Consider the following 25,384-nt stretch of genomic DNA (forward strand, 5'->3'; position numbering starts at 1 on the left):
CTGGCTCCTCCCCCTATGACCCTCCTCCAGACTCCAGTTAGATTTTGTGCCCGGCCGAGAAGGGTGCAATCTAGGTGGCTCTCCTAAAGAGCTGCTTAGAGAAAGTTTAGCTAGGTTTTTTATGTTACAGTGATTCCTGCTGGCAACAGGATCACTGCAGCGAGGGACTGAGGGGAGAAGGAGTCAACTCACCTGCGTGCAGGATGGATTGGCTTCTTGGCTACTGGACATCAAGCTCCAGAGGGACGATCACAGGTACAGCCTGGATGGTCACCGGAGCCGCGCCGCCGGCCCCCTTGCAGATGCTGAAGACAGAAGAGGTCCAGAATCGGCGGCTGAAGACTCCTGCAGTCTTCTAAAGGTAGCGCACAGCACTGCAGCTGTGCGCCATTTTCCTCTCAGCACACTTCACACGGCAGTCACTGAGGGTGCAGGGCGCTGGGAGGGGGGCGCCCTGGGAGGCAAAATGAGTACCTATAAAGGCTAAAAATACCTCACATATAGCCCTAGAGGCTATATGGAGATATTTAACCCCTGCCTGATTTCTCAAAATAGCGGGAGACGAGCCCGCCGGAAAAGGGGCGGGGCCTATCTCCTCAGCACACGGCGCCATTTCCTATCACAGCTCCGCTGGTAAGGACGGCTCCCAGGTCTCTCCCCTGCACTGCACTACAGAAACAGGGTAAAACAGAGAGGGGGGGCAAATTTATGGCGATATTTTTATATAACAAAGCAGCTATAGGGGAGCACTTATTATAAGGCTATCCCTGATATATATATAGCGCTTTTGGTGTGTGCTGGCAAACTCTCCCTCTGTCTCCCCAAAGGGCTAGTGGGTCCTGTCTTCATTAGGAGCATTCCCTGTGTGTCTGCTGTGTGTCGGTACGTGTGTGTCGACATGTATGAGGACGATATTGGTGTGGAGGCGGAGCAATTGCCAAATATGGGGATGTCACCTCCTAGGGGGTCGACACCAGAATGGATGCCTTTATTTAGGGAACTACGGGATAGTGTCAACACGCTAAAGCAGTCGTTTGACGACATGAGACGGCCGGACAATCAATTAGTGCCTGTCCAGGCGACTCAAACACCGTCAGGGGCTGTGAAACGCCCTTTGCCTCAGTCGGTCGACACAGACCCAGACACAGGCGATGACTCCAGTGGTGACGGTGACGAATCAACCGTATTTTCCAGTAGGGCCACACGTTATATGATTTTGGCAATGAAGGAGGCGTTACATTTAGCTGATACTACAGGTACCACTAAACAGGGTATTATGTGGGGTATGAAAAAACTACCTATAGTTTTTCCTGAATCAGAAGAACTAAATGACGTGTGTAATGAAGCGTGGGTTGCCCCTGATAAAAAGCTGATAATTTCAAAGAAATTATTGGCATTATACCCTTTCCCGCCAGAGGTTAGGGAGCGCTGGGAAACACCTCCTAGGGTGGACAAGGCGCTAACACGCTTATCTAAACAAGTGGCGTTACCCTCTCCTGAGACGGCCGCACTTAAAGATCCATCAGATAGGAGGATGGAAAATATCCAAAAAAGTATATACACACATGCAGGTGTTATACTACGACCAGCTGTAGCAACTGCCTGGATGGGCAGTGCGGGGGTAGTTTGGTCAGAATCCCTGATTGAAAATATTGATACCCTGGACAGGGACAATATTTTACTGTCGTTAGAACAAATAAAGGATGCATTTCTTTATATGCGTGATGCACAGAGGGATATATGCACACTGGCATCACGGGTAAGTGCTATGTCCATTTCGGCCAGAAGAGCTTTATGGACGCGACAGTGGACAGGCGATGCGGATTCAAAACGGCATATGGAAGTTTTGCCGTATAAGGGGGAGGAGTTATTTGGAGTCGGTCTATCAGATTTGGTGGCCACGGCTACAGCCGGGAAATCCACCTTTCTACCTCAAGTCACTCCCCAACAGAAAAAGGCACCGACTTTTCAACCGCAGCCCTTTCGTTCCTTTAAAAATAAGAGAGCAAAGGGCTATTCATATTTGCCACGAGGCAAAGGTCGAGGGAAGAGACAGCAACACGCAGCTCCTTCCCAGGATCAGAAGCCCTCCCCGGCTTCTACAAAAGCCTCAGCATGACGCTGGGGCTTCTCAAGCGGACTCGGGGACGGTGGGCGGTCGTCTCAAAAATTACAGCGCGCAGTGGGCTCACTCGCAAGTAGATCCCTGGATCCTGCAGATAATATCTCAGGGATACAGGTTGGAATTAGAGACAGATCCACCTCGCCGTTTCCTGAGGTCTGCTTTACCAACGTCCCCCTCCGAAAGGGAGACGGTGTTGGAAGCCATTCACAAGCTGTACTCTCAGCAGGTGATAGTCAAGGTACCTCTTCTGCAACAAGGGAAGGGGTATTATTCCACTCTTTTTGTGGTACCGAAGCCGGATGGCTCGGTAAGGCCTATTCTAAATCTGAAGTCCTTGAACCTGTACATAAAGAAGTTCAAGTTCAAAATGGAGTCACTCAGAGCAGTGATAGCGAACCTGGAAGAGGGGGACTTTATGGTATCCTTGGACATCAAGGATGCGTATCTCCACGTTCCAATTTACCCCTCACACCAGGGGTACCTCAGGTTCGTTGTACAAAACTGTCACTATCAGTTTCAGACGCTGCCGTTCGGATTGTCCACGGCACCTCGGATCTTTACAAAGGTAATGGCCGAGATGATGATTCTTCTTCGAAGAAAAGGCGTATTAATTATCCCATACTTGGACGATCTCCTAATAAGGGCGAGGTCCAGAGAACAGCTAGAGATGGGATTAGCACTGTCTCAAGAAGTGCTAAAACAGCACGGGTGGATTCTGAATATTCCAAAATCCCAGTTAATGCCGACAACTCGTCTGCTGTTCCTAGGGATGATTCTGGACACGGTTCAGAAAAAGGTTTTTCTCCCGGAGGAAAAAGCCAAGGAGTTATCCGAGCTTGTCAGGAACCTCCTAAAACCAGGAAAGGTGTCTGTACATCAATGCACAAGAGTCCTGGGAAAAATGGTGGCTTCTTACGAAGCGATTCCATTCGGCAGATTCGACGCAAGAATTTTCCAAAGGGATCTGTTGGACAAATGGTCAGGGTCGCATCTTCAGATGCACCTACGGATAACCCTGTCTCCAAGGACAAGGGTGTCTCTTCTGTGGTGGTTGCAGAGTGCTCATCTATTGGAGGGCCGCATACAGGATTGGATCCTGGTGACCACGGACGCCAGCCTGAGAGGCTGGGGAGCAGTCACACAAGGAAGAAACTTCCAGGGAGTATGGACGAGCCTGGAAACGTCTCTTCACATAAACATTCTGGAACTAAGAGCAATATACAATGCTCTAAACCAGGCAGAACCTCTGCTTCAGGGAAAACCGGTATTGATCCAGTCGGACAACATCACGGCAGTCGCCCATGTGAACAGACAGGGCGGCACAAGAAGCAGGAGGGCAATGGCAGAAGCTGCAAGGATTCTTCGCTGGGCAGAGAATCATGTGATAGCACTGTCAGCAGTGTTCATCCCGGGAGTGGACAACTGGGAAGCAGACTTCCTCAGCAGACACGATCTTCACCCGGGAGAGTGGGGACTTCATCCAGAAGTCTTCCACATGCTGGTAACCCGTTGGGAAAGACCAATGGTGGACATGATGGCGTCTCGCCTCAACAAAAAACTGGACAGGTATTGCGCCAGGTCAAGAGATCCGCAGGCAATAGCTGTGGACGCGCTGGTAACGCCTTGGGTGTACCAGTCGGTGTATGTGTTTCCTCCTCTGCCTCTCATACCAAAAGTATTGAGAATTATACGGCAAAGAGGCGTAAGAACGATACTAGTGGTTCCGGATTGGCCAAGGAGGACTTGGTACCCGGAACTTCAAGAGATGATCACGGAAGATCCGTGGCCTCTACCTCTAAGGAGGGACTTGCTTCAGCAGGGTCCCTGTCTGTTTCAAGACTTACCGCGGCTGCGTTTGACGGCATGGCGGTTGAACGCCGGATCCTAAAGGAAAGAGGCATGCCGGAAGAAGTCATTCCTACTTTGATTAAAGCAAGGAAGGAAGTAACCGTGCAACATTATCACCGAATTTGGCGAAAATATGTTGCGTGGTGCGAAGATCGGAGTGCTCCGACGGAGGAATTTCAACTGGGTCGATTCCTACATTTCCTGCAATCAGGATTGTCAATGGGTCTCAAATTGGGATCTATTAAGGTTCAAATTTCGGCCCTGTCGATTTTCTTTCAAAAAGAATTGGCTTCAGTCCCTGAAGTCCAGACCTTTGTTAAGGGAGTGCTGCATATACAGCCTCCTGTGGTGCCTCCAGTGGCACCGTGGGATCTAAATGTGGTTTTGGACTTCCTAAAATCTCATTGGTTTGAACCACTAAAAAAGGTGGATTTGAAATATCTCACATGGAAAGTGACCATGCTTCTAGCCCTGGCTTCTGCCAGGAGAGTGTCAGAATTGGCAGCTTTATCTTACAAAAGCCCATATCTGATTTTCCATTCGGACAGGGCAGAACTGCGGACTCGTCCGCATTTTCTCCCTAAGGTGGTGTCAGCATTTCATCTGAACCAGCCTATTGTAGTGCCTGCGGCTACAAGTGACTTGGAGGACTCCAAGTTACTGGACGTTGTCAGAGCATTAAAAATATATATTGCAAGGACAGCTGGAGTCAGAAAATCTGACTCGTTGTTTATATTGTATGCACCCAACAAGATGGGTGCTCCTGCGTCTAAGCAGACGATTGCTCGTTGGATCTGTAGCACAATCCAACTTGCACATTCTGTGGCAGGCTTGCCACAGCCTAAATCTGTAAAGGCCCACTCCACAAGGAAGGTGGGCTCATCTTGGGCGGCTGCCCGAGGGGTCTCGGCATTACAACTTTGCCGAGCAGCTACGTGGTCAGGGGAGAACACGTTTGTAAAATTTTACAAATTTGATACTCTGGCTAAGGAGGACCTGGAGTTCTCTCATTCGGTGCTGCAGAGTCATCCGCACTCTCCCGCCCGTTTGGGAGCTTTGGTATAATCCCCATGGTCCTTTCAGGAACCCCAGCATCCACTAGGACGATAGAGAAAATAAGATTTTACTTACCGATAAATCTATTTCTCGGAGTCCGTAGTGGATGCTGGGCGCCCATCCCAAGTGCGGATTATCTGCATAAGTTGTACATAGTTATTGTTAACTAATTCGGGTTATTGTTAAAGGAAGCCATCTTTCAGAGGCTCCGCTGTTATCATACTGTTAACTGGGTTTAGATCACAAGTTGTACGGTGTGATTGGTGTGGCTGGTATGAGTCTTACCCGGGATTCAAAATCCTCCCTTATTGTGTACGCTCGTCCGGGCACAGTACCTAACTGGAGTCTGGAGGAGGGTCATAGGGGGAGGAGCCAGTGCACACCACCTGATCGGAAAAGCTTTACTTTTTGTGCCCTGTCTCCTGCGGAGCCGCTATTCCCCATGGTCCTTTCAGGAACCCCAGCATCCACTACGGACTCCGAGAAATAGATTTATCGGTAAGTAAAATCTTATTTTAACCCCTGCCAGAATCCATAAAAATGCAGGAGAAAAGTCAGCGAAAAGGGGGCGGAGCCTATCTCCTCAGCACACTGGCGCCATTTTCTCTCACAGCTCCGTTGGAGGGAAGCTCCCTGGCTCTCCCCTGCAGTTACTACACTACAGAAAGGGGTTAAAAAAGAGAGGGGGGCACTAATTAGGCGCAGTATTAATAAAACAGCAGCTATAAGGGGAAAAACACTTCTATAAGGTTATCCCTATATATATATATATATATATAGCGCTCTGGTGTGTGCTGGCATACTCTCCCTCTGTCTCCCCAAAGGGCTAGTGGGGTCCTGTCCTCTATCAGAGCATTCCCTGTGTGTGTGCTGTGTGTCGGTACGATTGTGTCGACATGTATGAGGAGGAAAATGGTGTGGAGGCGGAGCAATTGCCTGTAATGGAGATGTCACCCCCTAGGGAGTCGACACCTGAGTGGCTGAGCTTATGGAAGGAATTACGTGACAGTGTCAGCTCTTTACAAAAGATTGATGACATGAGACAGCCGGCTACTCAGCCTGTGCCTGTCAAGGTGTCTCAAAAGCCATCAGGGGCTCTAAAACGCCCGTTACCTCAGATGGCAGATACAGACGCCGACACGGATACTGACTCCAGTGTCGACGATTAAGAGACGAATGTGACTTCCAGTAGGGCCACACGTTACATGATTGAGGCTATGGAAAATGTTTTACATATTTCTGAGAATACCAGTACCACTAAAAAGGGTATTATGTTGGGTGAGAAAAAACTGCCTGTAGTTTTTCCTGCATCTGAGGAATTAAATGAAGTGTGTGATGATGCGTGGGTTTCCCCCGATAAAAACTGTTAATTCCTAAAAAGTTATTAGCATCATACCCCTTCCCGCCAGAGGATAGGGCACGTTGGGAAACACCCCTTAGGGTGGATAAAGCGCTCACACGCTTGTCTAAACAGGTGGCACTACCGTCCCCAGATACGGCCGCCCTTAAGGAACCTGCTGACAGAAAGCAGAAAAATATCCTAAAATGTATATACACTCACACGGGTGTGATACTGCGACCAGCAATCGCCTCAGCCTGATTGTGCAGTGCTGGGGTGGCTTGGTCGGATTCCCTGACTGACAATATTGATACCCTAGATAGGGACAGTATATTACTATAGAGCATTTAAAAGATGCATTTCTATATATGCGTGATGCACAGAGGGATATTTGCCGACTGGCATCAAGAGTAAGTGCGCTGTCCATTTCTGCCAGAAAAGGCATATGGAAGTATAGCCTTATAAAAGGGAGGAGTTATTTGGGGTAGGTCTAACAGACCTGGTGGCCACGGCAACGGCTGGGAAATCCACATTTTTACCCCAGGTAGCCTCTCAACATAAGTCCTTTCGGCCCCATAAGGGCAAGCGGGCAAAAGGCTCCTCATTTCTGCCCCGTGGCAGAGGGAGAGGAAAAAGGCTGCAGCAAACAGCCAGTTCCCAGGAACAGAAGCCCTCTCCCGTTTTCTGTCAAGTCCTCAGCATGACGCTGGGGCTTTACAAGCGGACTCAGACACGGTGGGGGCCCGTCTCAAAAATTTCAGCGTGCAGTGGGCTCACTCACAGGTGGACCCTTGGATCCTTCAGGTGGTATCTCAGGGTTACAAATTGGAATTCGAGACGTCTCCCCTTCGCCGTTTCCTAAAGTCTGCTTTACCGACGTCTCCCTCCGACAGGGAGGCGGTATTGGAAGCCTGAAAAGATTATACCTGATGGCGCAAGCGATATAAAATAATTATTGTTGTATAAAATTCTGCCACCTTGTGATCATAAGAAAAATGGTTCTATTTCGTCAGACCCCAGAAGCCTGTCTCTAATGGCTTCAATAAAGCAATTATAGTTAAATGGAAAAGAGGTCGCGCTATAGAACCAATTTAATTGTTCCACACCGTTCTTAATTGTAAATATTTATTAAAACATATAACCATGTAAAAACATCGATGTATAATTTGTTTCTAAAATATTAAGATCTGGTGTGGTCACAACACCCTCAACTGCATACCAATAATCATTTAATAATTCTCATTCGTAAAATTAAGTGTGCTGATTAGAATAATGGCCCTCATTCCGAGTTGTTCGCTCGGTATTTTTCATCGCATCGCAGTGAAAATCCGCCTAGTACGCATGCGCAATGTTCGCACTGCGACTGCGCCAAGTAACTTTACTATGAAGAAAGTATTTTTACTCACGGCTTTTTCTTCGCTCCGGCGATCGTAATGTGATTGACAGGAAATGGGTGTTACTGGGCGGAAACACGGCGTTTCAGGGGCGTGTGGCTGAAAACGCTACCGTTTCCGGAAAAAACGCAGGAGTGGCCGGAGAAACGGTGGGAGTGCCTGGGCGAACGCTGGGTGTGTTTGTGACGTCAACCAGGAACGACAAGCACTGAACTGATCGCACAGGCAGAGTAAGTCTGGAGCTACTCAGAAACTGCTAAGTAGTTAGTAATCGCAATATTGCGAATACATCGGTCGCAATTTTAAGAAGCTAAGATTCACTCCCAGTAGGCGGCGGCTTAGCGTGTGTAACTCTGCTAAATTCGCCTTGCGACCGATCAACTCGGAATGAGGGCCAAAGTCCAGACCGGCAATATATTATGCCACAGATTCAGTCCGTAATAGGATCCTTTATATTAATTCACACCCAATAATAGAAGGACACCGGTGTTTTCATCCAGAAACTGTGCACCACAAATAAATACAGTCACAGGTACCTTTGCTCACTCTGTCCCTTGTGCTTGTGATACGGGACCTGTTTGCAAGTTTGAGGAGCTTTAAGTGTGACCCGAGCGTCCCCGGGATTACACAGTGTAATGGACAACTGTTACCTGTGCGTTGTAGCGGTGTGGTGATATATGAGACAGCTTCTGTGTCCGTGCTGCAGGGTGAAATAAGGTTTCCGTACGGGCAACCCGACTGTTCTCACGAGGGGGCTAATATTGTTGCTCAACCCACTTCAGCAATCAGCCGCCTCGCTACTCCGGCTTCAAAAGATCACTGTTCTCTCCGACACTGTGTGGATATAATTTCCACGGTTTGCTCGTAGCAGGTGCCAAGTGCTCTGGAGATGCCGGGAGACGGTCTGGACAATTCAGCAGTCAGCAGTCACTTAAACGAGGAGTCCTAGACGCGTTTCGTAACATCCAGTTACTTCTTCCATAGGCCGCCTATTTAAAATCTAAAATCCTTGAACACTTACATACAGAGGTTCAAATTCAAGATGGAGTCACTCAGAGCAGTGATTGCAAACCTGGAAGAAGGGGATTATATGGTGTCTCTGGACATCAAGGATGCTTACCTACATGTCCCAATTTACCCTTCACACCAAGGGTACCTCAGGTTTGTGGTAGAGAACTGTCACTATCAGTATCAGACGCTGCCGTTTGGTTTGTCCACGGCACCCCGGGTCTTTACCAAAGTAATGGCCGAAATGATGATACTCCTTCGAAGGAAGGGAGTTTTAGTTATCCCTTACTTGGACGATCTCCTGATAAGGGCAAGATCCAGGGAACAGTTGGTAGTCGGGGTAGCACTATCTCAAGTAGTGTTGCGGCAGCACGGTTGGATTCTCATTATTCCAAAATTGCAGCTGATCCCGACGACACGTCTTCTATTCCTAGGGATGATCATGGACACAGTCCAGAAAAAGGGGTTTCTCCCGGAGGAGAAAGCCAGGGAGTTATCCGAACTAGTCAGAAACCTCCTAGAACCAGGCCAAGTGTCAGTGCATCAGTGCACAAGGGTCCTGGGAAAAATGGTGGCTTCCTACGAAGCAATTCCATTCGGCAGATTCCACGCAAGAACTTTCCAGTGGGACCTGCTGGACAAATGGTCCGGATCGCATCTTCAGATGCATCAGCGGATAACCCTGTCACCAAAGACAAGGGTGTCTCTCCTGTGGTGGTTGCAGAGTGCTCATCTTCTAGAGGGCCGCAGATTCGGCATTCAGGACTGGGTCCTGGTGACCACGGATGCCAGCCTGCGAGGCTGGGGAGCAATCACACAGGGAAGAAATTTCCAGGGCTTGGGGTCAAGCCTGGAGACATCACTTCACATACATGGAGCTAAGGGCCATTTACAATGCCCTAAGCCAAGCAAGACCTCTGCTTCAAGGTCAGCCGGTGCTGATCCAGTCGGACAACATCACGGCAGTCGCCCACGTAAACAGACAGGGCGGCACAAGAAGCAGGAGGGCAATGGCAGAAGCTGCAAGGATTTTTCGCTGGGCGGAAAATCATGTGATAGCATTGTCAGCAGTGTTCATTCCGGGAGTGGACAACTGGGAAGCAGACTTCCTCAGCAGGCACGACCTCCACCCGGGAGAGTGGGGACTTCACCCAGAAGTCTTCCACATGATTGTAAACCGTTGGGGAAAACCAAAGGTGGACATGATGGCGTCCCGCCTAAACAAAAAATTGGACAGGTATTGCGCAAGGTCAAGGGACCCTCAGGCAATAGCTGTGGACGCTCTGGTAACACCGTGGCTGTACCAGTCAGTGTATGTGTTCCCTCCTCTTCCTCTCATACCAAAAATACTGAGAATTATAAGACGGAGGGGAGTAAGAACTATACTCGTGGCTCCGGATTGGCCAAGAAGGACTTGGTACCCGGAATTTCAAGAGATGCTCACGGAGGACCCGTGGCCTCTACCTCTAAGAAGGGACCTGCTCCAGCAAGGACCCTGTATATTCCAAGACTTACCGCGGCTGCGTTTGACGGCAGGGCGGTTGAACGCCGGATCCTGAAGGAAAAAGGCATTCCGGATGAAGTCATCCCTACCCTGATCAAAGCCAGGAAGGATGTAACCGCAAAGCATTATCACCGCATTTGGCGAAAATATGTTGCGTGGTGCGAGGCCAGTAAGGCCCCGATGGAGGAATTTCAACTAGGTCGATTCCTGCATTTCCTGCAAACAGGAGTGTCTATGGGCCTAAAATTGGGGTCCATTAAGGTTCAAATTTCGGCCCTGTCAATTTTCTTCCAGAAAGAACTAGCTTCAGTTCCTGAAGTTCAGACGTTTGTAAAAGGGGTACTGCATATACAGCCTCCTTTTGTGCCTCCAGTGGCACCTTGGGATCTCAATGTAGCTTTGGGGTTCCTAAAGTCACATTGGTTTGAACCACTTGAATCTGTGGAGTTAAAATATCTCACATGGAAAGTGGTCATGCTGTTGGCCCTGGCCTCGGCCAGGCGCGTGTCAGAATTGGCGGCTTTATCCTGTAAAAGCCCTTATCTGATCTTCCATTCAGACAGGGCGGAATTGAGGACTCGTCCTCATTTTCTCCCTAAGGTGGTTTCAGCGTTTCATCTGAGCCAACCTATTGTGGTACCTGCGGCTACTAGGGACTTGGAGGACTCCAAGTTGTTGGACGTAGTCAGGGCCCTGAAAATATGTTTCCAGGACGGCTGGAGTCAGAAAATCTGACTCGCTGTTTATCCTGTATGCACCCAACAAGCTGGGTGCTCCTGCTTCTAAGCAGACTATTGCTCGTTGGATTTGTAATACAATTCAGCTTGCACATTCTGTGGCAGGCCTGCCACAGCCAAAATCTGTAAAAGCCCATTCCACAAGGAAGGTGGGCTCATCTTGGGCGGCTGCCCGAGGGGTCTCGGCTTTACAACTTTGCAGAGCAGCTACTTGGTCAGGGGCAAACACGTTTGCTAAATTCTACAAATTTGATACCCTGGCTGAGGAGGACCTGGAGTTCTCTCATTCGGTGCTGCAGAGTCATCCGCACTCTCCCGCCCGTTTGGGAGCTTTGGTATAATCCCCATGGTCCTTACGGAGTTCCCAGCATCCACTAGGACGTCAGAGAAAATAAGAATTTACTTACCGATAATTCTATTTCTCGTAGTCCGTAGTGGATGCTGGGCGCCCATCCCAAGTGCGGATTGTCTGCAATACTTGTACATAGTTATTGTTAACTAAATCGGGTTATTGTTGTTGTGAGCCATCTTTCCTGAGGCTCCTCTGTTATCATGCTGTTAACTGGGTTCAGATCACAGGTTGTACGGTGTGATTGGTGTGGCTGGTATGAGTCTTACCCGGGATTCTAAATCCTTCCTTATTGTGTACGCTCGTCCGGGCACAGTATCCTAACTGAGGCTTGGAGGAGGGTCATAGGGGGAGGAGCCAGTGCACACCAGGTAGTCCTAAAGCTTTACTTTTGTGCCCAGTCTCCTGCGGAGCCGCTATTCCCCATGGTCCTTACGGAGTTCCCAGCATCCACTACGGACTACGAGAAATAGAATTATCGGTAAGTAAATTCTTATTTTTCTCATACGTCCTAGAGGATGCTGGGGTCACATTAGAACCATGGGGTTATACCAAAGCTCTAGAACGGGCGGGAGAGTGCGGATGACTCTGCAGCACCGATTGACCAAATTTGAAGTCATCATTGGCCAAGGTATCAAACTTGTAAAACTTAGCAAAAGTGTTTGATCCCGACCAAGTAGCTGCTCGGCAAAGCTGTAACGCCGAGACCCCCCAGGCAGCCGCCCAGGACGAGCCCACCTTTCTAGTAGAATAAGCCTTCACCGATTTCGGTAGCGGAAAACCTGCCGTGGAATGAGTACGCTGAATCGTACCGCAGATCCAGCGCGCAATGGTTTGCTTGGAAGCAGGACACCCAATCTTGTTGGGAGCATACAGGACAAACAGAGCCTCTGTTCTCCTAATCTGAGCCGTTTTGGCGACATAAATCTTCAAAGCTCTAACCACATCCAGAGACTTTGACTCAGCGAAGGCGTCAGTAGCCAACAATAGGTTGGTTCATGTGGAAAGAGGAAACCACCTTCGGTAGAAATTGCTGACGTGTCCTCAATTCAGCTCTATCTTCATAGAAGATCAAATAAGGGCTCTTGTGAGACAAGGCCGCTAACTCAGACACCCGCCTTGCAGATGCCAAGGCCAACATGGTGACCACTTTCCAAGTGAGGAACTTCAACTCCACTTTCTGTAAAGGCTCAAACCAGTGTGATTGAAGGAACTGCAACACCACATTAAGATCCCATGGTGCCACTGGAGGCACAAATGGAGGTTGGATGTGCAACACGCCTTTCACGAAAGTCTGAACTTCTGTAAGGGAGGCCAGTTGTTTCTGAAAGAAAACCGATAATGCTGAAATCTGTACCCTAATTAAGCCCAATTTTAGGCCCGCATCCACACCTGTTTGTAGAAAATGGAGAAAACGTTCAAGCTGAAACTCTTTCGTAGAAGCCTTCTTGGATTCACACCAAGAAACATATTTTCTCCAAATTCGGAGGTAATGTTTAGACGTTACCCCTTTTCTGGCCTGAATAAGTGTGGGAATGACTTCACTGGGAATACCCGTACGGGCTAGGATTTGGCGCTCAACCGCCATGCCGTCAAACGTAGCCGCAGTAAGTCCTGATACACGCACGGCCCCTGTTGTAACAGTTCCTCGCGCATAGGAAGAGGCCAGGGATCTCCTATGAGTAATTCCTGAAGATCTGGATACCAAGCCATCCTTGGCCAGTCTGGAACAATGAGGATCACCCGAATCTCTGTTCTTCTTATGATCTTTAGAACTTTTGGAATGAGAGGAAGTGGAGGGAATACCTACACCGACTGAAACACCCACGGTGTCACCAGTGCATCCACTGCTATTGCTTGAGGGTCCCTTGAACTGGAACAATATCTCTGAAGCTTCTCATTGAGATGAGATGCCATCATGTCTACTTGAGGAACTCCCCAACGACTTGTCACCTCTGCGAAGACTTCTTGGTGGAGGCCCCACTCTCCTGGATGGAGATCGTGTCTGCTGAGGAAGTCTGCTTCCCAGTTGTCTACTCCTGGAATGAAAATTGCAGACAGAGCTCTTGCATGTCTTTCTGCCCAGAGAAGAAACCTTGTCATATCTGCCATTGCTGCTGTGCTTTTCGTTCCGCCTTGCCTGTTTATGTACGCAACTGCTGTTATATTGTCCGACTGTATCTGCACGGGATGATCTTGAGGAAGATGTACCGCTTGTAGAAGGCCGTTGTAAATGGCTCTCAATTCCAGCACGTTTATGTGAAGGCAGGCTTCCTGACTTGACCATTTTCCATGGAAGCTTTCCCCCTGAGTGACAGCTCCCCAGCCTCGGACACTTGCATCCGTGGTTACCAGGACCCAGTCCTGAATCCCGAACCTGCGTCCTTCTAGTAGGTGAGAACTGTGTAGCCACCACAGGAGCGAAATCCTGGCTTTTGATGACAGGATTATCTTCCGGTCCATGTGTAGGTGGGATCCGGACCACTTGTCCAACAGGTCCCACTGGAACACTCTGGCATGGAACCTGCCAAACTGAATGGCTTAGTAGGCTACAACCATCTTCCCCAGCAACCGAATGCATTGATGGATTGACACTCTTGCTGGTTTCAGAATTTGTTTGACCAGACTCTGGATCTCCAGAGCCTTTTCCACTGGAAAAAAAAAACTCTCTGAAGTTCTGTGTCCAGTATCATTCCCAAAAATGACAATCGCGTTGTTGGAAGTAACTTTGACTTTGGCAAGTTTAGGAGCCAACCATGTTGTTGAAGAACTGTCAGGGAGAGTGCAATGTTTCGCATCAACTGGTTCCTGGATCTCGCCTTTATCAGGAGATTGTCCAAGTACGGGATAATAGTGACTCCTTGTTTGCGAAGGAGAACCATCATTTCCGCCATCACCTTAGTGAAAATCCTTGGAGCCGTGGATAGACCAAACGGCAACGTCTGAAATTGGTAATGACAATCCTGAATCGCAAATCTCAGGAAAGCCTGATGCGTAGGATAACAGGGAACATGTAAGTAGGTATACTTTATGTCCACCAAAACCATGAAATCACCTTCCTCCAGACTGGAGATCACTGCCCTGAGAGATTCCCTTTTGAATTTGAACTTCTTCAGGTAGAAATTTAGGGATTTCAGGTGTAGGATTGGCCTGACCGAGCTGTCTGGCTTCGGGACCACGAAAAAGCTTGAATAAAAGCCTTCTCCCTGTTGTGGCGGGGAACCAGGATAATGACTTTATTCTGACACAACTTTTATTTTTTTTATTTTTTAGCTTTGCATACTACCTTGCTATTCGGAGGAGAAACTGGTAAGACCGATTTGAAAATTCGGCGAGGGGGAACGTCTTGAAACTCCAGTTTGTACTTTTGAGACACTATTTGTAAAAACCCACGGGTCCAGGCCCGAACGAACACAGAACTGACTGAAAAGTTTTAGATGCGCCCCCACCAGTGCGGACTCTTGCAAGAGAGCCCCAGCGTCATGCGGTAGATTTGGCAGAAGACGGGGAAGACTTCTGCTCCTGTGAACCCACCAAGGCTGGTGATCTTTTACCTCGTCCCCTTCTTCAACTAGCAAGGAAGAGAGAGCCTCGCCCTCTTCTGTATTTAATGGGCCGAAAGGACTGCATCTGATAGTGGTGTTTTCTTTTGTTGTTGAGGAAAATAAGGTAAAAAGGAAGACTTACCCGCGGTAGCCGTAGGTACCAAATCATCGAGGTCATCCCCAAACAAGACACCACCCATGTATGGGAGAGACTCCATATTTCACTTGGAGTCCGCATCAGCATTCCATTGGTGAGCCCACAATGCTCGCCTAGCCGAGACCGCTATGGCATTTGGCCTTCGATCCCAAAAGGCCAAAATCTCTCGCAGTTTCCCTGAGGTACGCTGCAGCGTCCTTGATATAACCCAGCGTCAAGAGGATGCTACCTTATCCAGAGCATCTATATCAGATGACAAGTTATCTGCACACTTTTCAATAGCACTACTCATCCACGCTGATGCAATGGCAGGTCTGAGTAGCGTACCTGTGGTCGCATAAATGGATTTAAACATAGTTTCTTGTTTACGGTCTGCTGGGTTCTTAGGAGTCGCCGTGCCCGGTGCTAGCAGAACCACCTTTTTAGACAACCGTGACAGGGCCTTGTGTGCAACTTTCCGTCAGGACTTTTCCAAACTTTTTCAAACAGAGCATTCAGGTCATGAGAGGGAGGAAACGTTACCTACGGTTTCTTCTTTTTATACTTACAGACCCGTTAATCGGGAACAGCAGGGTTCTCAGTGATAGGTAACACATCTTTAATAACCACAATCATGTACTGAATGCCCGTTTCCAATTTTGGATCTAAACTGGAATCACTATAGTCGACACTGGAATCAGTGTCCGTGTCGGTATCAGTGTGTAACAACTGGGCAAAAGAACGTTTTTGCGACCCCCAGGGGTCCTGGACCTGTATCAATACAGCCTCCACAGGTTTTTACTAATCTCTTACTGATATGCATTCAAGACATTCACCCAGTCAAGAGACGGCAGTGCCGACACGGTCACCCCCTCATACGTCTGTGTCCCTAATATAGCTTCCTCCTGGGAAGAGCACTCAGCCTCAGACATGTCGACACACGTGTACCAAACACCAACAGACAGACCGGGCTTATAGGAGACAGACCCACAGTAATACTGTCAGATGGACACAGAGAGGATTTTTGCCAGCTCACAACCCAGCGCAATCATACAAAGCCTGTGAATAGAATCATGATAACAGACTTGCAGTGCTTTTACTCTGAAATACACTGCCCAAATTACACTGTGCCCCCCCCCCCCTTTTAGCACCCTGATACTTGTGTCAGCAGTGAGGGAGGACCAGCGTCTCCGCAGCATGGAGGAGAAAATGGCGCTGAGCCGTGCTGGCCGAGTGAGGAAGAAGTCTCGCCCCCATAATGGCGCGCTTCTTCCTGCTCTTAAATAAATAATTAATGTTTCTGGCGGGGGTAGGACAGTGCCTAGGCACTAATGTCCCCTGCTGCCAGCCAAAACAGAGGAATTATACATGCTGCCCAGGGCGCCCCGCCTTGCGCCCTGCACCCTGCAGTGCCTGTGAAACGAGAGCATGGCACGCAGCGTTCTCGCCCGCCGCGCGGTACCTCATAATGCCGTCACTGAAGAAAAGTCTTCTTCTGCTACTCACCTGACTTCTGGCTCTGTAAGGGGGTGACGGCAGGCTGCGGGAGTGAGCATCTAGGCGTACCCAGCGATCAAACCCTCAGGAGCTAATGGTGTCCTGTAGCCAGAAGCAGAGTCTTTTCAGAGAAACTCAGTAGAGCTCCCCTGGAGTGTATCCAGTCTCACTGGGCACAATTCTAAAACTGGAGTCTGGAGGAGGGGCATAGAGGGAGGAGCCAGTTCACACCCTTTGAAAGTCTTAAAGTGCCCATGTCTCCTGCGGATCCCTTCTATACCCCATGGTTCTAATGTGACCCCAGCATCCTCTAGGACGTATGAGAAATTAATATTGCCCACAATTCATATTACTCAACTCTGAAGTGGCCTTTATTCATATTATGTCACGTAGAAGTGCCCCAGGACGGTGAATTTTATAGAGTGCATGTTCCAATCACTGTACTTCTCCGTCCGCACAACCTCCATGGTGGGGATATTTAGGGCACAAAGTGAAAGGGAGGGCACATCTGCTGGGTGTGATACTGCTTTCAGACTGCCAGCAATAGCCCGGGTTATTACACATGAACGCGCAGCAACTCGGTATATTGCTCAGTGTGAAAGGAGCCAGTTGAAATAACCCATGTCCAGCGACCCGGCATTTCAACTCGGGTAATGAGCAGGGATGAACATGCGCAGTGTGAACTGGTAACCTGGGTCGATACGACCCGGTACCCATTCATAGCATAGGAAGAGGCGGCGCTTGGAGATGATGTCATATCCAAGCGTCATCTCGGCACCTGTCTGCAGTGACGTCACCGACCCGGCAATAAGCCAGGTCGGCACGCCCATCTGAAAGGGGTGTCTGTCTGGTCACACCCAGGTTGAACCTGTGTACAAAATCGTGGGTGCGACCCGGGTCTGCAGTGTGAAAGGGGTATAAGTGATGCGCTCGCTGAGTGGTCCTTCGGCATCCTGGCAGCACCAGTAATTTTGCTGACAAGCACGAACACTGCATCCAACATTAGGGTGTGCACATGTCTTTGGGCTCGATTCAGACCCGATCGCTGTTTTGCGATTTTACAATGCGGCCGATTATTGATCGACTGTGCATGAGTACGGATCGAAATGTGCACTCACGAGGCCAAACTACAAGATAATCCAGTTAATTTTTTGATCGCTAGGCGTACGCAAGTTGATTGACAGGAAGCGGACGTTTGTGGGTGGTAACTGGACGTTTTCTGGGAGTGTCAGGAAAAACGCAGGCGTTCCCAAGCATTTTCAGGGAGGGTGTGTGACGTCAGCTCCGGCCCTGAACAGCCTGTTGCTATGGCACTGTAGGAGTAGGTCCTTGGGTACTCACAGACTGCACAGACACATTTGATGGTGAGTTGCGAATGGATATGCATCTGACCAGCATACGCAGAGCTTTTCACAAGGCGTACACAGACTTGCATGGGTGGGGTATTCACTCTTTTTCGGCGGCGACTATGTGATCACAAACCTCTGCAAATCATCTGTAACAGAGGCCCCAGGATGGATATTGCACAGGGACCCGTATTTGCAAAAGCTGTCCCAGACTTTGTATATACTTCGGCAGGCTAGTGTCCCTATCAAAAAAAATGCTGTACTCATACAATTGGTGTTTTTTTAATCCAGTTGAAGAACAATTGATAAACTCCCCTTTCATTACCATTTAAGAACGAGTCATAACTCCTTTAGCACTGACTAAAGAGGTTATAGTTTTCATCCAGTTTTTAGCATACAGCAGTAAGCTTAGCTAACCGCTGTTTGTGACTGTACCACCTTCGCCAACTACAGCGCTCATGGTATGGTCCTCATTGCCAATTACAACGGGGACCCAGCAAAGATTTTCCAAGTCCAGTGAAACCTTCCGGGTTGAAGTGCTGTGTGCATATGCAGACATCCGCTGCGCATGCGCGTTAGCAACCCGTAGCTGGTAGTGGTAAGCTGTCAGCAACACAGCAGAAAACACCGGAGGTGGGCACCGATGGACCTTGCCGGAGAGATTAGTGGTGCCGCCTGGTGACATATTCTGAAGTATCACAGTGATACAAAACAATAGGTATTTGGTATTTATTGCTACATGGAGCCCAAAGTGTGAACCTGTTCATCAGCCATAAGCAGCCATAAATAGTTTTTCTTCAGCGGGGAGCACTGGGATTCCACAGGGAATACATTGGGGTGTAGAGTTGGATCTTGATCAGAGGCACCAACAGGCTAAAGATTTGACTGTTCCAAGGATGCATTGCACCGCCTCCTCTATAACCCCGCCTCTAGGCACTGGAGCTCAGTTTTGTAAGTTGGTGCCTGCAATGCAGGTCACTGAGACCAGCCCTGAAAAGAGCTTTTTAAGAAGACTTCAAGGGCCGCAGCACTATTTATGTCAGTTTGACATTCTGTGCTGCGGCTCCATCACCTCCCCAGCAGCGCTGCATACTCCCGCGGCCGGGTTCCCGGGTACTTGCAGCGTGGCTGCACATCAGGGAGGAGGTAAGAGGGTCCCCCAGGTGGGACCCGCCGGTTAATCGCGGTCCCAGGAGACGGACCGCGCAGCTGGCGTGGACACTGTACTGCACAGGGACCCCACTATATCCACCAGGGCAAGGGAGCACAGGTCGGATTTACTAAAATCCGTTTGATATAGGCTCCACAGTACCTGGTGGTGAGGACCAGCATAGGGGATAAGGCACTGACCTGTAGCCCCTCCCCCAGCTCCGAGCACCATCTACTGCTGATGTTCCCACCCTGGAGCTGCATTTCACTCTCCTTCACTCCCTGACAGAGATGTTGGCACCATCTTCACTACTAGCTGGGCTGATCTAATGGAACCCGAAGGCTATACGGTATCCCTGAACATACAGGATGCTTACCTGCACATACCTATTGCCATGTCGCATCAGCAATATCTGCGGTTTGCTATTGGCAACCTACATTATCAGTTCCAGGCCTTGCCTTTTGGATTGTCCACGGCCTCTTGGATCTTCACCAAGGTCATGGCTGTGATGACGGCTCTTCTCCACCGTCAGGGAATCAGGATCCTGCCGTATCTGGACGACTTGTTGATCCTGGTGAACACCCAAGAGGTTCTCCTCAGTCATCTGGAGCTGACGGTCCAATTCCTACAAGCCCACGGGAATTGGAGAAAGTCCTCGCTGGTCCCTGCTCAGAGCATGGTGCACCTGGGGGCACTACTAGACACTCACAACTAACGATTGTTTTTGTCTCCAGAGAAAGTCCTGAAACTTCAGGACTGTGGGGGTAATTCCAAGTTGATCGCAGCAGGAAATTTTTTAGCAGTTGGGCAAAACCATGTGCACTGCAGGGGGGGGCAGATATAACATTTGCAGAGAGAGTTAGATTTGGGTAAGTTATTTTGTTTCTGTGCAGGGTAAATACTGGCTGCTTTATTTTTACACTGCAATTTAGATTGCAGATTGAACACACCACACCCAAATCTATCTCTCTCTGCACGTTATATCTGCCCCACCTGCAGTGCACATGATTTTGCCCAATTGCTAACAAACTTGAAGCTGCGATCAATTCAGAATTACCCCCATTGTTAGATATTTCCTCTATCCCCCAAGAGTGTCGATACACTCGGCTATGCAAGTACTAGGCTTCACGGTGTCGGCTTTCGACATGGTAGAGTACGCTCAATTTCATTCCCGCCCTCTGCAGAGGTTAATCCTTTCCAAGTGGGACGGCCTGCCTCATCAGATCAGGTCTCAAATGATCGCCTTGACTCCGGAGGTTCGTCTGTCACTGAGCTGGTGGCTACAGGACCAACAGTTGAGCAGGGGCCGTCCCTTCTGGATCTCCAACTGGGTCCTCCTGACAACGGATGCCAGTTTGCGGGGTTGGGGCGCAGTGTTCAAGCAACACTCTCTCTAGGGTCGGTGGACCAAGGAGGAGTCTCTCTTCCCGATAAACATTCTGGAATTGCGGGCGGTGTTCAATGCGTTGACACTGGCCCTGCCCCTAGTACAGAACAGGCCTGTTGAAGTACAATCAGACAACGCCACCACGGTGACATACATAAATCATCAAGGCGGCACTAGAAGCCGTATGGCAATGCTGGAAGTATCAAAAATCCTCCGTTGGGCGGAACGCCATCTGCCAGCAGTATCGGCAGTGTTCATCCCCGGAGTCGTCAACTGGGAAGCGGATATCCTCAGTTGTCAGGGCGTTCACGCCGGAGAGTGGAGTCTTCATCCGGAAGTCTTTCAACTCCTAGTGGGCAAGTGGGGCCTACCAGATGTAGACCTGATGGCATCTTGACACAATCACAAGGTTCCGGTCTTCGGACCAAGGACAAGGGATCCTCAGGCAGCGTTCGTGGACACATTGGTAATTCCATGGAACTTTCGGCTGCTATCCGTGTTCTCTCCGGTGTCACTCCTGCCCATGGTACTGCGGAAGTTTAAGCAAGAAAGAGGAATACTACTTCTAGTCGCTCCAGCATGGCACAGACGGCATTGGTTCTCAGACCTGCAGGGTCTATCAATAGAGCTTCCTCTTCTACTTCCTGAACGCCCAGACCTCCTCGCTCAGGGTCCTTGTGTCTATCCGGACCTGGCCAGACTGGCTTTGACGGTGTGGCTCTTGAAGCTTCACTTCTGAGGGCCAAGGGATTCTCTGAGGCGGTCATTCAAACTATGTTGAAGGCTTGCCAACCGGCTTCTGCACGGATTTATTACAGGGTCTGGAACTCTTACTTCACATGGTGTGCTGCTAAGAATTATGATGCCTATTCGTTCAGAACTTCTAGGCTTTTGGCTTTTCTGCAACAAGGCCTAGATTTAGGCCTTCGTCTGGCCTCCCTCAAGGTTCATATATCTGCCTTGTCGGTGTGGTTTCAGAGGAAAATTGCGTCTATTCCTGACGTTCATACTTTCATTCAGGGCATCTTATGGATTCGGCCTCCCTATGTCGCTCCTGTGTCTCCATTGGATCTGTCTGTTGTCTTAAATGCCCTACAAGAGGCTCCATTTGAACCTCTTGAGTCTGTGGATCTTAAATGTCTTACACTTAAGGTCGTGTTTTTATTGGCTATTGCCTCTGCTAGGAGGGTGTCAGACTTAGGCGCCTTGTCCTGTCGTCCATCCTTTCTGATTTTTCACCGCGACCGGGCAGTTCTACGAACTCGCCCTGGTTATCTACCTAAGGTGGTATCATCTTTTCATCTTAACCAATAGATTGTGGTTCCGGCCTTTATCTCTTCTGGTTTGTCATCCAAAGAGCTGTCTTTGGATGTGGTACGGGCTCTCCGTATTTACGTAGAGAGGACTGCCTCCCTCAGGAGGTCAGATACTCTTTTTGTACCTTTTGGTTTTCACAAACGTGGCTGGCCTGCGAATAAGCAAACCTTGGCCAGATGGATTAGAATTGTGATTGCACAAGCCTATGCACAGGCTGGTCTTCCAGCTCCTGCTGCTATCAAAGCCCATTCTGCTCAGTCTGTTAGACCATCTTGGGTAGCCCGCCGCGGCGTGTCCGCTGAACAATTGTGCAAGGCGGCTGCGTGGTCCTCCAGTGAACACGTTCATCAGGTTCTATGCCTTCGATACTTCCGCCTCCCAGGATGCTTCCTTTGGACGCCGGGTTCTTGTGCCCGCTACGGTGCGTCTCCTCCCATGAGTAACTGTTTTAGGACATCCCCTAGGTATTCCCTGACGCACTTAGCTTCTTTGGGTTTGTATGGCATTAGCCGCTAGTCCCTTCTCCTGTTGCGAGAATGTGGTTCTATGTGACTAACATCTACCGTCTCTTTTACCTGCTACTGCATTGGACTGGTTAACGAAACGGAGCTCCAGGGCTGGAGGCGGGGTTATAGAGGAGGCAGTGCAGTGCATCCTGGGAACAGTAAAAGCTTTAGCCTGTTGGTGCCTCGGATCAAGATCCAACTCTACACCACAATGTATTCCGTGTGGAATCCAGTGCACCTCGCAGAAAGAGATTTAACTATATTAAGTCTACCATAAGTCTCTTTATTTCACTGGCCAAATGTACAGACTGAACGATTGGTTCTCCGACAACCTCCAGTCATGGCCCAGAATAATTAAAGTCCATGTGTAATTAAGTCTGGGTGAGAACGTAGGTGCTACTGATCACTATCAACTGTGACAATATTGACACGAGGGCATACAAGCCAGATGTTTCCTCTTGATCAACAATCACTTATATCACTTGGTATCAGTCTAATAAAAGTGTGACAAAACATTACTGTTTAGTACAGATTGTCGTGTAGTGACGGTTACAGTCATACTTCCTTTGTATTTCAGGATTATGAGTTCTCTCTATTGTATCTCTGAAAAAGATGTGCAGGAAGCTTATAACAAAATCCATGATCAGGTTCATACAACTCCAGTAATGACATGTTCCAGTCTGGACGCCCTAACTACACGCAAGTTATTCTTTAAATGTGAACTGCTACAGAAGACTGGGTCTTTCAAGGTAAACTAAAATGCAGGTTAGACATTGCCATTGTAGTTTTGGGAAGAAGGAGAAACAATATTAGTTTTGTTTTCATGAAATTGTCAAACAGCCAAATTCACATTTGATAATACATTATACAGTACATCTGTTACCGAAGTATAGCTGAATATTGTATGTACAGCTGGGTACACACTGAGACGATGTGTACCCAACCGAATTATAGGCCCGGCGTGCCGACATATTGGATCCTGGGTACACATTGGGGGTAATTCCAAGTTGATCGCAGCAGGAATTTTTTTAGCAGTTGGGCAAAACCATGTGCACTGCAGGGGAAGCAGATATAACATGTGCAGAAAGAGTTAGATTTGGGTGGGTTATTTTATTTCTGTGCAGGGTAAATACTGGATGCTTTATTTTTACACTGCAAATTAGATTGCAGATTGAACACACCACACCCAAATCTAACTCTCTCTGCACATGCTATATCTGCCTCCCCTGCAGTGCACATGGTTTTGCCCAATTGCTAACAAACTTGAGGCTGCGATCAACTTGGAATTACCCCCATTGAGCGATGTAATGAAGGTCAGAGCGACATATCGCTCCTTCCTTCATTACACATGCCACGGTTGTTAGCATTATCGCCCAGTTGGCCATGCAGCAAGGCCGACCGGGTGATGTCGCTAGCAACCGCCGGCACCCACAAATTGGGAATACACACTGAGCAAGATGCCCAATTTGTTGTTCCAATTCAACCACAAGTGATTAATCAGGCCGATATCGTCTCAATGTGTACTCATCTTAAATGCACTGAACCACAACTCTCAAGTAACATTTATCTGGTATCCGGTCTCTAGGTCGAATTACCCCCTTATTAGTTACTACCTCAGTTATTTTGATTTAACCATCTGTGCTGCAGATAAATGGGGTGTGGTATGGAGGGTCGACAGTAACTAGGTCGACAGTGTCTAGGCTCAACCACTACTGGTTGACAGGGTCTCTAGGTCGACATGAGTTTTTCACAATTTTTTTTTTTTTTATTACTTTTTCATACTTAACGATCCACGCGGACTACGATTGGTAATAGTAACCTGTGCCTAGTGGAGCGAGGCACCTTGCCCGAAGCATGCGAGGGGACATGGTGCACTAATTGGGGTTCCCGGTCACTGTACGGAGAAAAAGACACCAAAAAAACATAAAAACCTCATGTTGACCTTTTGACCTGTCAACCTAGAAACTCTGTCGACCTAGAAACCCTGTCGACCTAGTTACTGTTGACCCTCGATACCACACCCCATTTATCTGCAGCATAGATGGTTAAATAAAAATAACTGAGGTACTAACTAATAAGAGGGTAATTCAGAGTTGATCGCAGCAGCAAATTTGTTAGCAGTTGAGCAAAACCATGGGGGTAATTCCAAGTTGATCGCAGCAGGAAATTTTTTAGCAGTTGGGCAAAACAATGTGCACTGCAGGGGGGGCAGATATTTCATGTGCAGAGAGAGTTAGATTTGGGTGTGGTGAGTTCAATCTGCAATCTAAATTGCAGTGTAAAAATAACCCCTGCAGTGCACATGATTTTGACCAATTGCTAAAAAATATCCTTCTGCGATCAACTTGGAATTACCCCCCATGTGCACTGCAGGTGGGGCAGATATAACATGTGCAGAGAGAGTTAGATTTGGGTGGGTTATTTTGTTTCTGTGCAGGGTAAATACTGGCTGCTTGATTTTTACACTGCAATTTAGAATTCAGTTTGAACACACCCCAACCAAATCTAACTCTCTGCACATGTTATATCTGCCCCACCTGCAGTGCACATGGTTTTGCCCAACTGCTAACAAATTTGTTGCTGCAATCAATTCAGAATTACCCGATAAGTCACCTGTGCTGAAGCCTGGCTATCACTAAAACCTGGACTGTTAGTGTGCTTTGGGGACTGAGGTTGGCAATGCCTGAATTAAAGCAAGTGTCTGGTTGCGGTAGTTTAGTGCAAATCTTGTACCTAAACTCATTGTCATTGAATGGGCCCTGTTTTAGGCAGACACTCCAGAATTCTCAAAGTGACCGTCTCCCATGTGTCTAGATCCAGCCACTGCAAGCAATGCTTTGACATGTTTATTGGTGCTGCAAACATGAAGGCTGTCTCTATTGACATGTGCACTTGAATTTGCTTTGATAAGAACTCAGCCTTAAAAATGTTACATAACTTTTGATACCTAGCGCCACATTTTCTGATTATTATTTGTAAAGTGCTAAATATTTTGCAGTACTGCGCACTGGAAGGATAGTTGCTGTAACATTGATTTCTCTGACGTCCTAAGTGGATGCTGGGACTCCGTAAGGACCATGGGAATAGCTGCTCCGCAGGAGACTGGGCACAACTAAAAGAAAGCTTTTGGTCTAACTGGT

The 25,384-nt window shown here is 48.5% G+C and overlaps 1 protein-coding gene across 2 annotated transcripts in view; it reads left to right on the forward strand.

Annotated features, from left to right (window-relative positions):
- Positions 1–25,384, forward strand: part of LOC135050031 (serine racemase-like) — a 63,499-nt gene that overhangs the window by 8,863 nt on the left and 29,252 nt on the right. For both annotated transcript variants that reach the window (XM_063956130.1, XM_063956131.1), the window contains exon 2: positions 22,822–22,993. In XM_063956130.1, the coding sequence (XP_063812200.1) occupies positions 22,822–22,993 (172 nt within the window). The remainder of the gene's footprint in view (positions 1–22,821; positions 22,994–25,384) is intronic.

The sequence above is a fragment of the Pseudophryne corroboree genome, chromosome 2, assembly GCF_028390025.1.
Source record: "Pseudophryne corroboree isolate aPseCor3 chromosome 2, aPseCor3.hap2, whole genome shotgun sequence".
Lineage (NCBI taxonomy): Eukaryota > Metazoa > Chordata > Amphibia > Anura > Myobatrachidae > Pseudophryne > Pseudophryne corroboree.